General features: G+C 37.5%; 1 protein-coding gene across 2 annotated transcripts in view; it reads right to left on the minus strand.

Moving 5' to 3' along the window:
- Positions 1–4,756: 4,756 nt before the first annotated feature.
- The window catches only part of stk10 (serine/threonine kinase 10), a 45,646-nt gene continuing 36,041 nt past the window's right edge, over positions 4,757–14,361 (minus strand). For both annotated transcript variants that reach the window (XM_073871040.1, XM_073871041.1), the window contains exons 11-19: positions 12,994–13,117; positions 12,397–12,576; positions 11,539–11,631; positions 11,327–11,456; positions 10,842–10,966; positions 8,397–8,585; positions 8,158–8,283; positions 7,961–8,074; positions 4,757–6,093 (exon numbers count right to left, since the gene is read on the minus strand). In XM_073871040.1, coding sequence (XP_073727141.1) covers positions 5,953–6,093; positions 7,961–8,074; positions 8,158–8,283; positions 8,397–8,585; positions 10,842–10,966; positions 11,327–11,456; positions 11,539–11,631; positions 12,397–12,576; positions 12,994–13,117 — 1,222 coding nt within the window. In that variant the 3' untranslated portion in view covers positions 4,757–5,952. The remainder of the gene's footprint in view (positions 6,094–7,960; positions 8,075–8,157; positions 8,284–8,396; positions 8,586–10,841; positions 10,967–11,326; positions 11,457–11,538; positions 11,632–12,396; positions 12,577–12,993; positions 13,118–14,361) is intronic.

Consider the following 14,361-nt stretch of genomic DNA (forward strand, 5'->3'; position numbering starts at 1 on the left):
TGGTTTCATTACATTTATAAGCCTCTAATATTTAATGTATAGGTGAATGCTTTAAGAGCCAGCCATAAGGAAAGAACACAAAACTATCTTTAGTTTTTAAGCTGGGCGTGAACAGCACTAAATATTTGATCAACGTTTCACAATAAGGGGCTTCCCGCCCTGCTAAAAAAAACCAATAGACACATCACAGAAATTATTTTGGTTTTATTGGGAGTTTTATTGGTTCTAATGGAATATGGCCAAAACACACTACAGTGTAGTGGTTTTAATGGTAAAAGCTAATGGTTCCTATTGGTATTTTAATGGAAACCATTAGAATTTTCTGTAATGGTTTAATTGTTTATTTCAGTAGGGCGGACAGGGTTAAGATTAATCCATGGCCTTAGTTATATTAGGACATTTAGTTCGTTTTTACAAACAAATCTTACAAAAACACAATGCTGGTGTGCATCTTGGCACACATATATTTGTTAATATGTCAGTGCAAGATGTTTTTAAATTAAGCCAGCTCAAACATGCACTTTAGTCTGGGACTGGGATAAACCCTGTCCGGAAAACCGCATCTAAATGATTAGTCAAGTGTATACAGATGAAGATTTTCTCAAGTGGTTTCTTGAAGGTTGTGATGGTCTCAGACTGATGACTGACTGAAGGTCTGCTGCTGTTTTGGTTGGTCATAGACCGCCCATCTGACTGACATGTCAAACAACCAATCACAGTTCGTGACACACGCACACGTATCTGAATCCTGTAGAATTAAACCAATCAGAACTTCTAAAGTGTTTCCAATGTAATGCATCAGATGATCACCATGCAAACAAGCCTACGATGGCCCTTTATGGGCACAGCCTTAGGGCCCCATGCAGGTTTGCTCACTGGCGAAACGTTGACCCCTTAACACTGGCCCTGCATAGGCAGCCCTCACTTAGACCCCAGGAAGCCCTCATACAGCAAAATCCCCAGAGTTAAATGAACACTGCTGGATGGCTAAGTGAGGGCTGCCCATGCAACGTTTTGCCAATGAGCAAACCTGTGCGGGGCCCTTAAGCTAGCCCTAAGTGGGCCCATAAAGGGCCATTGTAGGCTTGCTTGCAGGGCAGTCAGCTGTCTGTGAGATTCATTATGAGGTAAGAAACAAGCATTTATTTACTGATGGTAAAAAGAAAACATAGTTATAGGAATGAGACGTTTTACTGGCTTCTGTTTATTCCAGTTTAACAATGCTCTGCATTGATTTTTTGTTTTATTTATACTGGTATAAAATTAATGATGCCGTATGTCAAAAGAGAAAGAAATTAGCTATACACAACAATTATGGGGCCACACATACAAGAGCAGATATATTGGAACAGAAACACAGAGAATCAGAAAACAGAACAACCTGTTTGTTTGTTGGCTTAAGAATACACTGAACCACTGCTACTCTCAGAGGCAGACAAACCATCTTGGCGTCCAAGGCTGGGGTTGCTCTTTCTGAAAGTACTTGACGAATTGATGAAATAATGGCCAGTGCTCATCGTGGCAGATAGCAGGTTTGTTGGCTCATCCTCCCTCACTGTCCTCGACGGCAAAGGGGCGAAGGGTTATCTTGAGTTCCCCAGCAATGTGTATGTTGCCCAGCACTCAGTCTGTTCACAACATGAACACTCTCTTGGAGTCTTCCACTGAGGTGGCACTGTCAGGGGACACAGGAGCTTCCCTGACTACCACCCTTTAGAAAAAGCAGGTCTAGTACTATATTTCACTCAAGAAAGGGGGGCAGATTGTGACCAATTCTGAATTTAAGGGATTGGACCGGGCCTTCCGCAAGCTCCCGTCCTTTCATGGGTGCATCACCCGGATAGGTTTGCGGCAATCAAGCTGAAGGAAGCATAATTTCATGTTTCAATCCTTCCTTGACACAGACCATTTCTTTTGTTTGCTTTTGAGGGGTGAGCATATCAGTACAAGGTCCCCCCTTGTCTGGTCTGGGCCTGTCACCTCACGTCTTTAGAAAAGTTATAGAGGCTGCTTTTGCTTCTCTAAAAGAGCGGGGCAATCACATAATGAATTACCAATAAATGGCTGATCCTAACTCATTTATTATGCACACACAGGGACCAGAATCAAGACCTTTTTGGGAAAATACAAGCTCTCCCCTGAGCAGAGCATCTCTATTCTCAGTCTGGAGTGGGATTTGACCTCCAACAAGTGAGCTAAGTCAATGCTGTGGTGTTTAAAGAACTTCAGACGGGGTTCAGCCCCGCTCATGCACTTTCAGAGGGACGTATGGCTGCAGTCCCGTTGGGATTGATGCATATGAGGCCACTACAGCACTGGCTACAAGATCAAATTCTGAGGTGGGCATGGCGGCGTGATCATAACGTTCAGGCATATATCTTTCTATAGGCCGGTTTTCCCTTGGAGCAGGTTTCAAAATGTGCGGTTGTCTTGATGGATGCATCTAACATGAGGCAACAACTTGCAGTGGTACATCAATTGGTTGGTGTTGTTGACAGTCTACCTTGCCCAGAGGAGGCTAAGGCTGTTGATTCAGGGCAAACGTGTATTATTTCGAATGGACAACATGGTGATTGTCATTCATTAAAGGACAAGTTGGGTATTTTACACTTAAAGCCCTGTTTTCAGATTGTTTATGATGAAATAAAACGGTTTTGACTGAAATTTGGACATATGATGCTGGCCCGAGAATTTTCGGTTTCTGTTGTATCATCGCCCACCTCTACAATGGCTGCATAGGTGCACAGGAACAATCCTTCCTAAAATGCATTAAACTTTCGTTTACAAAGACGTGAAACTCACTGAGTGGTCAGGGGTGTTCACTGATATGCTCACTCAAAAATCGCTGCAATAGACGCTCTCCAACAGCTGTTTTAGCATTCGTTGTAAACTTGTGGACCTATTTTTCCAAACGCCTCACACCCGTATATTCTTCCTCTGAGAGCTTGAATAATAGACACTCCAGCCCAGTTGGTGGCGATAATCCACCTTTGCCAATTGCAAGAATACAAACAAAGTTCCCGGCGTGGAGTAATACCTCACAGCACAACTAATACAAGTCAATGGAGTTGGACAAAAACTACGATAAAGCCTGTTGGAATTCGTCTTTTGCAGCGATTTTTGTGTGAGCATATCAGTGAACACCCCTGACCCCTCGGTGATTTTCACGTCTTTGTAAACGAAAGTTTAATGCATTTTAGGAAGGATTGTTCCTATGCACCTATACACCCATTGTAGAGGTGGGAGATGATACAACAAACACCCCAAAATTTTCAGGCCAGCATCATATGTCCAAATTTCAGTCAAAACCGTTCTATTTCATCATAAACAATCTGAAAAGAGGCTTTAAGTGTAAAATACCAAACTTGTCCATTAAAGATTGACAGGTAAGGATTGGTAAGGTAAGGATTCTAAAACATGAAACCATGTCTGTATTTGTGAGCGTAGAAAAGTATGAGTCAGAAGCGTCAACAGGCCCAGGAAGTAAACTGTTGCCTACAATCCATGTTTGTTGCCAAGAAAAGAGATTTACATTGGAGACAAAAACTCGCTGCATCATTTACTTTGGGATTTGTACCTTTTGCATATCATTAACATTTACTAAGGCCCTGTCCCAAATGGCGCACTTCATGTGGACTTTCGTTCTCGTGGCCTTAAATTGCGCGTTCTCGCTTAGTCTACGAGTCCGTAGGGTGTCCCATCTGTCAATTTTAAGCTTTGAAGTGTGCTCATCAGCGCCTGCTTTCCCCCCTTGATGCGGTCTTCAGCGAAGCCCGCACTGCAGCAGGCTTCGCGCACTTTACCAGTCCTTGCAAAAGGGCAATCAGACGACGGACGGGCAACTTCTCTACCTATATACCAGTGTGATGCTCGAGTCTGTCCCAAAATACGACTCCGGTGCACCCACGTGGACTCGCATCAAGGGTCCCTAAAGTCTGGACTACGTTATGTCATCAAAAGTGTGGACTCTGGGGAGAACCACAAGTCCGGAGTGTGCAATTTGGGACAGGGCCTTTTACACACCTACACACCAAAGGAAATGTAAAATCATAAATTGGATAATTGGTGCGCTTTAACAGACAAGACAGCTCGCCTGCCGTGTCCACCTGTGGAGTCGGCAGGTGTTGAATTCTCAATGGGCTGCTCATCTCCCAGGCCATCTCAACTGTGCAGCATGCTTTTCATATCACTTCCCAGAGAGTGAAAACTCCTTAATCAATTAGACCGACTGATGGTGGAATACTTCGGTCAAGCACAAGCAGATCTGTTTGTTTCTTTAACAAACTCTCGTCGTCTCCTTTGCTATCACCTGACTGACGCCACCACAGCAGATCTGGAAATCCTCCATCTCTGAGCACTGTAGGCAGTTCCTTTGACCTCATGGCTTGGGTTTTGGCTCTGATATGCATTGTCAGCTGTGAGGTCTTTTATAGAGAGCCGTGTGTCTTTGCATGCTAATATGATATTTCAGTTTTCTTTGTTTTTACCAATTTACAGACATTTTTAAAATTCTTTCTCCCAGTCATTATTGGGTTCTGAGTGTAGATTATTGAGAAGACCATGAATATTAATAATTGTAGTATCGAACTGCAACATAACAAAATTAAATAAAGGAAAGAGGGTCTGAATACTTCCTAAATGTATTGTAGTTGTGTCATGGGATCCCATACTGAAGAATTAACAAATGTAGAACAGATGCTTTCAGCCACAAAACAATTCACTGACACCGATTCAAACACAATGCATCTCAAGAGGATTAATAAACATGTCATTTATTAGATATACTCTTGTAAGACAACTGTTTCTGAACACAGACAAACATCCACGCAAACCTTTGGTTACACAAACTAACAAGAAACTGAAGTGAAAACAAAATGTCTATAGATGAAAAAACTGGTCTTCTTCTCGTACCCAACTCAGACATGCTTTGTGTGTGAAGATAACGTTTATAAAATAACACATAGGTAAAATCTGAACACATTTCAAGAAGAAACACAACATATTGCACTCTGGTTAGGTGACAGTGCTTTGAACACCAACATACAAAATAATCAAGAACAAAATAAGAAAACATGCTCATTTGACAAACGTCTCGGTTCGCTCGGAGAGTCTTTGGCGTGTACAGATGACTTTACCATCTCATCCAGTGTGCTGTCTTTACAGTAAATGCACCACAGTTTTTGCGGTAAAACTCACATTTTGGTGAACATTACAAATAAAAGTGGCAAGTTTAGTTGCCGTCTAAAATGACAAACTCTGATGAAAACTAAATGTAAAATAACTTAAAACCAACACTGCTGTAGTTCAGTTTAGCATAGAGAAAACATAGCAGTAAAAATATAAAATCCTTTTTTTCAGCGTTTCTACAATGCTGACACTGGCGATATAACGTCTTAGAAAAGTAAAGTGATATACTTCATTTTGCAACTTACATATAAAACGATGACGTAAAAATATATACCAATATTGTTTGTAAAATAGCTTTGGCAAAAGACATCCGACTAAAAGATAAATGTGAAGAACAGTAGCTTTGGGATTTTCTGTCCAGTATCGAGTTACACAAAAGCTCATTACTTTTACTACATCTGTAGCACTTTACAATGAGCTAAATATTACAATTTTGAATATTTACCAAACAGAAATGAAGGATTATGTAACCACATACAGTATGCGTTTCAGAATGGGATTTTTAGGTTAAATTGGGCTGTGTTAGTCTAGCTGGTCAATATATATAAACATAATAAAATAGATTTGTAAGTACTTTCTTTATATTACTTATTTTTTGGATCTTTAAACTGCTGTCAGCTTTTGTTTGGTAATTCTCTTAACTTGTGCTTAAAAGTGCTTACACTGATTCCTGGACATTCACAGACTGTGGGATTCAAATTTCACTCTCTTGAACAGAAATCAAACACTTTGGTATCTCAGAGAGTGGGCGGTTTCTCCAGTAGCTCATGTGTTGGAGGAATCCGAATATGGAAGAAACTTGGTGTGTTTGGTGGGTGAGCCGACGTTCTGAAACTCTGATTCCTCACTTATCCTAAAGAAATGCTCCTGATCTTTTTTCCTCTGGTTCAGTTCATCCTCCAAAACCTGTGAAAGATACAACACATCATACTAATAAAAATCATGTTTGTGGGGTGTGAAACAAGCTAATCACTTCCCTCAGTCTTTTCTATATATAAAATCACATTTTTAATGTAGGCGGGTGATTCTCACGAAACCATTGAAACACCACGGCACTAATGATTTTAGCTTTAAAATGTGTAATATAGTAACATTAAAAAGCATCAGAATTAACACAATACTGTGTTCTACCTTGCACAATGTGTGATTTCAACATAAGAATTTATAATTGGAAATTTTATCTCATTTTCTGCTGAAATTCTCATTACCGCAATGTGTCCGGCTGTGTTTGAACATGCGTTATGTTGTAATTTAATCAAATTAACACAAAAATATTAAGAAAAAAAATAAATGGATGTTTTGCTAGACTACTTTAGATGACAGAAAAAATATTTACTGAATATTCATGTATAATAACAATGAAGAAAAATTAGGAAAATTATGTGTCCATGCCTGATGTTCTCATCCTCCGCAACACTTTTTGAGAACAGTTTAAGCACACATACAGAATTTTAATAAAGTTTGATTTTGAGTGACCAAGCACATGGACCAGTTACTTCAAGATGGCTACCAGGTAAGATCATTCTTTTACAGTTAAGTAAGGGATAATGTAGAGGCAGCCGGTAGTTATTGGGAAATAAGCCCCGACAGTGTGATCAGGACCCGACGCGAAGCGGAGGGTCTTGTATCACACTGAAGGGGCTTATTTCCCAATAACTACCGGCTGCCTCTACATTATCCCGCTTATTACACGGCTACTTGCCACATAAGAAAAAAAACTGGACATGAATATGAATTTGAAACGTTTTATTGGCATATTTGTTTTAAATTAACATTTTTATCCTTCCGCGAAACTTTGCACAGATGCATAAAATGATCGTAATACCTTATTAAGATCCTCTGCTTCATACTTGTCTGTCTCCATTTTTTCTCTTTTAGCCAGTCTTTGAGAAGTTTTAATGCCCATTCTGTATTTTTTTGTGTGATGCTTCGTAGCTGTCATGCTCTATTTTGTCAAGTTCAGTCTCAGTAAGCTGTCTGTGTCTTGTCGTGGTTGTCGAGTGTTTGTCACAAGATGGCGCCAAACAGACAGTAATCTTTATTGATCTTTATTGGCGCGGAGCGATTTTACTCGTGCAAGTAGCACCGGCTATGCGTTATTATTTTGGAGCGGTTATTATTTGAAAAGAACGAACCTGCAAATGTCTCAACTGACCAATCAGAATCAAGCATTCCAGAGAGCCGTGTAATAATTTGAAATATTGTCTTGTCAGAATGCTTACACGACATTTTGATTATCATTCCCGCAACAGATTCTTATTAAATGTTAATTTAATTAATAGAAGCATAATACTTTGATTTTAAATGCATGTGCAGAATCTCCAAATTATGTTCTTTCAGGTTTGTCATGTCATTTTGAAAACATGTCAGTGTTGATGTTTTCTGACTGTTGCGGTAATTAGATTTTTTAGGACTCATTTTTTAAATTATTTTACAAAAAGTGTTAAATGATAAGTAAAAGTTTTTAAATTAATGTTCCCATTTACTCCAGACTTTGTTTTTCAATGTCTGGTGGGAAAAAAAGTAAATTTAAGCAATTTTTACATTTTCATGCTTGACATTTTTAAAACCAAGTTTTCGTGAGAATCACCCAGGTAGTTTCCAATCTTTTACTTCTTATTAGTGGTCATTAAATTATATCATGTATTGGTCACCCTACTCTATAAATATCTACCAAACTAGTTTAAATTATACAAACACACACGTGTTTATTTCTCTTTATCATGAACTGAATTGTGTGCATTTAAGATGATGTGATGGGGATAACGCTGACCATCTTTCTGGGCTTGAGTTGTTCTCTCCAGTCCTTTAGCTGCTGGTTGTGCTGCTCATCCAGAGACTTCAGACGCTGCGTCTCGTTCTCGATCAGCAGGTGACACTTCTCATTCTGCAAAGCAGATTCAAAAACATCAGAACATCTCCTCCCATAGCCCCGCCCCAATTTAACCTGCAGGACACGCCCCCTCTCACCTGCAGCTGCTGCAGTTCTCTGAGGTTTCCATCACACTGGCCAATCATCTCCCTCATCTGATTCTCGTGCTTCTGCTGCTGGTGAAGTCGCTCCGCCTTCTGCCGCTTCTCCTCCTGTCTGGAGAACTGAATGAACGGACAGATGTATTGAGATGAAGGACATTCACACACACACACACACACACACACACACACACACACACACACACTGAGCGTCTAGAGATAAGCAGAGACTTTACCTGCTTGATCTTCTCACGGTCCTCAGCTGAACTTCCACTGGAGTTGATCCTCAGGCTCTTCTTGAACATGGCCATGCGTGTTTTGGCTTCACTGCGCTGGATCTTGGGCATTCGGTTCTTCTCCTGCTGCTGTCTGGCCTTCAGAATCTCAATCATACGCTGGTTATAGCAGTGCATCTGTTCCTGCTCCTGTATAACAAACACAAAATCAGACCCAACAGTTTTAAACAAATATTAAATGAATAATCGCTATTATAAGCCACCATTTTAACCAAAAGTCACAGGGAGCAGCTGTAGGGAGTCACAGAAGAACCGACCCTCCCGGCTAACTATTTTCTTCTAAAACTTTATAATAAGGGTCCATAAAGCTAAATTAATTCTCATTTAAAGGGATAGTTCACCCAAAAATGTAAGTTCTGTCATCATTTACTCATCCACATGTTGTTGTAAATCTGTATGAAATTCTTTTTTCTGATGAACACAGAAGAAGATATTTTGAGAAATGATGGTAAACACACAGCTGATTGTAACCATTGAGTTCCATAGTAGGAAAAACAAATATGGAATTCAATGGGTACCGTCAACTTTGTGCTTACTAGGGATGTAACTGTATTATAAATTTCGCGGTATTCCGGTATCAAATTTTTCGTGGTCACATGATTAGATAAAACGTTGGGTCTTCTGGGCAACAAGTGTAGTTTTTTTGGCCAAGTGCAGTGAGCGGAAGGACATGGGAACTACAATTCCCATAATCCCATGCATGCCACTCGTATGCCTGTCTACAACTAGAGCGGCAATGACGGATGCGGCTAGTGATGAAGGAAAAGAAACGCAAATTTTAAATTTGATGTGGAAAAATATTTCCTGTGACAAGAAACGAGAAAGTCACTCAATTCTTAAAACCTGACTGACTGTGAGTTGTTTAAAGTTGACAAACTAAAAGGAAACATTTTTTATTTTATTACATGGTCTAATATTTGTTTTACTTTTTATGAAAATTGTAAACACTACACTACTGTAAACTTTGTACCGCGGGTACCATACCGAAATATCACCATACCATGAATTTTTGATAGCGTTACATCCCTAGTGCTTACCATCGTTTATCAAAATATCTTCCTCATCATTTTTTCACAATACTTCCAGAATATTTGTTTTCCTACTATAAAAGTCAATGGTTACAATCATCTGTGTGCTTACCATCATTTATCAAAATATCTTCTTTTGTGTTCAATAGGAAAAAAAATTCATACAGGTTTAGAACAACATGAGGATGAGTAAATGATGACAGAATTTTCATTTTTGGGTGAACTATCTCTTTAAATATGAAATAATACAGAGTTAAGGCATGTACGAATCATAAACAATTGAAGAGTCATCTTTACACAACTACAACATCACTCATGATTCATAGTTAATATATTAAGTTAATATATAGTTAAAGATTACTCTTCATTAGTTTATAATTAGTACATGCCTTAACTCAACATTACACTGCAAAAAATGACTTTCTTAGTAGTTTTGTTTGAAGTAGAAATTTCTAAAAAAAAAAAGATGCATTTTCTTGATGAGCAAAATGACCCAAGAAAAAAATTATGTTATATTTTTGTCTTAAAACAAGCGAATAAATCTGTCAATTGGGTAAGAAAAATAATCTTGAAGTAAGTTTTCTTTTTTCTTAAACATTTAATTCAAGAAAAAAATTTACTCCATTTGCAGATATTTTTGTTTGTTTTAAGTACTTAAATTTGATATTTTTGTCAAAATAATCATTTAGGTATATTTTCTCATCAAAAAAATTCATCTTAATTTAAGATATTTTTGATATTTTTACTGAAAACAAGACAAAAATACTAGGTAAGAAAGTCATTTTTGCAGTGCTTAGTTCTTTTTTCCGGTCTTTTCTTTTAAACGTAAGGCTATATTCATGGCAATAATAACGTAAGACTAGAAAAGATGCTTAAAATTCCTGTCAACTACAACTCATAGAAATATGTTTGTATTAACTTAAATAAAAACTTTTTCAAAAGTATCAACAGAAAAAAAGGTTTCTAATGTCTTAGTTCATTATGATTCATGGACCCTTATCATAAAATGTAACCGTAATGCTCTGTCTACAACCTTAAAGTCGTCACTGTTTCAGTTTTATAGGTGTGTGGTGCACTTAATGTTGATATAATTTGAAATTAAACCAGGATTCATTTAATTGACTGAGGTCTAATTTTGAGGTCAGAAATGATGACTATTTTATAATGAAGGGTCATCAACACAAACAATTGTGACCAAACACTTTTTCCATATGTGAGCGTGAAAACCCAGCTAACCGAAGTCATTTATTAATGATTGACTGTTTTCTACATAAACTCATCCCGCATAACGTGACTGTGTGACAATATAAGCCTGATGTGTTTAATATGAAGAAGAGAGATGAAGGATTCTTCTGACCTTCTCGTGTTTCTTTAGGAGTTGATGTCTCTGTAAGAAGTATTGATCTTTCAGTTGTTGTTTGAGAAGTTGGTGTCGCTCATGAAGGTTCTTCTCTTCAAGATCCCAGATGGTTCCTTCTCGTTCTGGCAGATACACAAAACATTCAAGATTCACAATACAGCTCATGCAAAAACCTCTCTTTTTTCAATAGTTGACGGGTATAGAAATAAAACTTCATGAGCAACAGAAATGTTATATAACTGAGCTGTTTATGTATTTAGCAATGTTTGATGCTGTTGATCACCTACTCCAACTGAAACGGTGTTGAAATAAAGAAATCTGACTAAAATCAGACAACAAACTCAATGTCTCAATGTTAATACATTTCACAGTAGTTGACTTCATTTCTAGGTTACTGTAGTGTGATTTTATTTGTCATGTAAAGCTGTAGTAAACCTCCTGATAACTCTTTCACAACATAAACATCAAGTGTTCATCTGTACCTCTTATCAGATTCTGTTTCTTATTGAGACACGAGCGTTCGGTCTGTAAGATCTCCTGCTTATTTTCAGCAATGATCCTCTTAAGAGTCGAGTCCAGATAGTCCCGCTGATCCGACAGGAATTTCTCTTCCTGTGTGACAGATGAGTCAGGATTCAGAGGAAATACACATCCACACTTTATCAACATGATTTATACAAACACACACACACACCTCAGTTTCTTTCATCTGTTGATAGTTGTTCATTTTGATCTTCTTGCTGTCTTTTCTCTGACTCCTGGGCAGTTTCTCGATCTCTTGTTTGACCTGAGAAGCACAAATATTTATTTCATTTTTAACAAACTTCCAAATACTGTACACAATTTAAATACTTGAGTCAAAAAAAATTATTAAAACAACGTGACTGTCACAAATAAATAATAATAAAACGTTGATAAAAAAATAATCTAAGCATTCATTACAAATGTTTAAAAAAACAAAATTTCATTAGATTTACTAAAGGCGTCATTTCACAAGACTTTTTTAAAATCTCAAATAAATCTTTGGTGTCCCCAGAGTACGTATGTGAAGTTTTAGCTCAAAATACCATATATTTGTACATGTTACATGTTAAAACATGTTGTTTTGGGTGTGTCCATTAAAATGCAAATGAACTCATCTCTGCCCTAAATGGCAGTGCCGTGGTTGAATAGTGCAGATTAAGGGGCGGTATTATTATAAGAAGATCCCCTTCTGACATCACAAGGGGAGCCAAATTTCAATGACAATTTTTCACATGCTTGGAGAGAATGGTTTACCAAAATTAAGTTGCTGGGTTGATCTATCAACATAAAAAATGTGAAAAAGAAGCACTGGGTACCCAATTGTAGCACTTAAACATGGAAAAAGTCAGATTTTCATGATATGTCCCCTTTAAACTTCATCTGTACTGTAAGATTGCGTCTCAAATGAATGTAAATGAAAGTAAGAAAGTTTCATCGCTGTATCTTTAATATTAAATAGAGATTTTATTCTGGTATGTTTTCGAGAGATTACAGTCAGAAACTGTTAGGTTTGTGTGGTTTATTTCACCTCTTTCTTCTTATGTTTCATCTGATCCTGGAATTTGGCGTAAGCTCGTTCCTGTTCGAGTCGAATGCGTTTGCCTTCATCACGTACTCGTATGGTGTGATCCATCTCCATCCTCTCAATGGTTTGTTTCTGTTGTTTCTCCAGGGACTCCAGCTCTGTATCATAATACTTCTTCTTGGCCTGTAACAGAAAACAAACCAATCCATCAGCACTTATTTATTAACACCGTCATGCGTTTTTAGGTCTGGATGTGCCACACTTAATTTTACTGCACCTAACCTTGTGATGGAGTTACATTGTGTTGTTAAACTTTATGTCTATGAGCTTTACGATCATCTATTCTAGTGCACACTTTAAATTTGACTAAATAAACGTAACAAATAAACGATAGACAGATAGATAGGCACTTTATTAATCCCCACTGGGTAAATGTGCAGACTTAGAAATGCTATGACTTTACACTTAAACAGATTTCCCCTCAAATTGAAGTTGGTTTAAATTTGAAATAAATCTCCGACCATTTATTAAAACAGGAAGCAACAGAGGACAGCAGAATGTTTTCATGATATTTAAGTGCTGAAGGTTTCTTCTACTTACATTCATCTCCTGATCGAATCTGCGCTGCATCTGATCTCTCTGTTCCTTCAGTTTAAAGTTAAGCAGAGCTTGAGAACGCTGTTGTTCCTTCTGAAGCAGACGCAGCTCACGCAGCTCCTGGCGCCTGCGCAGACATCAACACTCTTACTCTACACGTCTGCGTGTGCTTACATGTTCAGAAATACATCATGCCTTTGTTTATAATGCTCCAGTATGAATGGTGTGGTTTACTGGCTGACCCTGCCTATAAAAATACCCTCTAAAGTCATTCGTGATTTACGGTTTTCTACATAAACTCATCCTACGTCATGACAGAGATTAAAATCAATAACTTTGATGCTGTCATCATTAAATAATGAGAGTTGAGTCTTAATTACACAGACAGCGTCACACATGAGAAGTGTAGGTGCGTCTATGGGATTGTTCTGCCATTTAATTTATTGTCCACCAGTCAAAAAACCAACACAAAAAAATGTTACTGGAGGGTAACGGCTCAAAGTTACTGACTGGGTGATTCTCACAAAACCATTGAAACACCACGGCACTGTGTAATATAGTAACATTAAAAAGCATCAGAATTAACACAATACTGTGTTCTACCTTGAACAATGTGTGATTTCAACATAAGAATTAATAATTTGTCAATTTTATCTCATTTTCCGCTGTAATTCTCATTACCGCAATGCGTCCGGCTGTGTTTGAACATGCGTTTTGTCATTTAAACAAATTAACACAAACATATTTAGAAAAAAATAAATAAATGGATGTTTTGCTAGACTACTCTAGATAACAGAAAAATAATTTACTGAATATTCATGTATTACAATAATGAAGAAGAAAAATTAAGAAAATGATGTGTCCATGCCTGATGTTCTCATCCTCCGCAACACTTTTTGAAAACAGTTTAAGCACACATACAGAATTTTATTAAAGTTTGATTTTGAGTGACCAAGCACATGGACCAGTTACTTCAAGATGTCTACCAGGTAAGATCATCTCTTTATATCTTTCCAGTTAAACTTGAAATATTCTCTTGTCAGAATGCTCACACAACATTTTGATTATCATTACCAAAACAGGTAGTTTTCTACATTTTGAAAATTATTTGTTTTAAATTTTTTATGAAAATGTTCTTTATTAAAGTCTTATTATATGCACTGAATAAAAAATTAGCAAAGCCTACATGGCTTCTCTATTTTTAGCAAAACATACTGGGGTACCTCATCCTCCGCAACACCATTCTCATACAGTATACCGCAACCATTTAATAGCAGTTGTGGTAAATGAGCAAACAAAATAAAAAAAGTTAAATTAAAAATAAATATCATTTCAGAATTTCAATTTACTGTGCATGACTATTAATAATCC

This window comes from Misgurnus anguillicaudatus, chromosome 9 (genome assembly GCF_027580225.2).
Source record: "Misgurnus anguillicaudatus chromosome 9, ASM2758022v2, whole genome shotgun sequence".
NCBI lineage: Eukaryota > Metazoa > Chordata > Actinopteri > Cypriniformes > Cobitidae > Misgurnus > Misgurnus anguillicaudatus.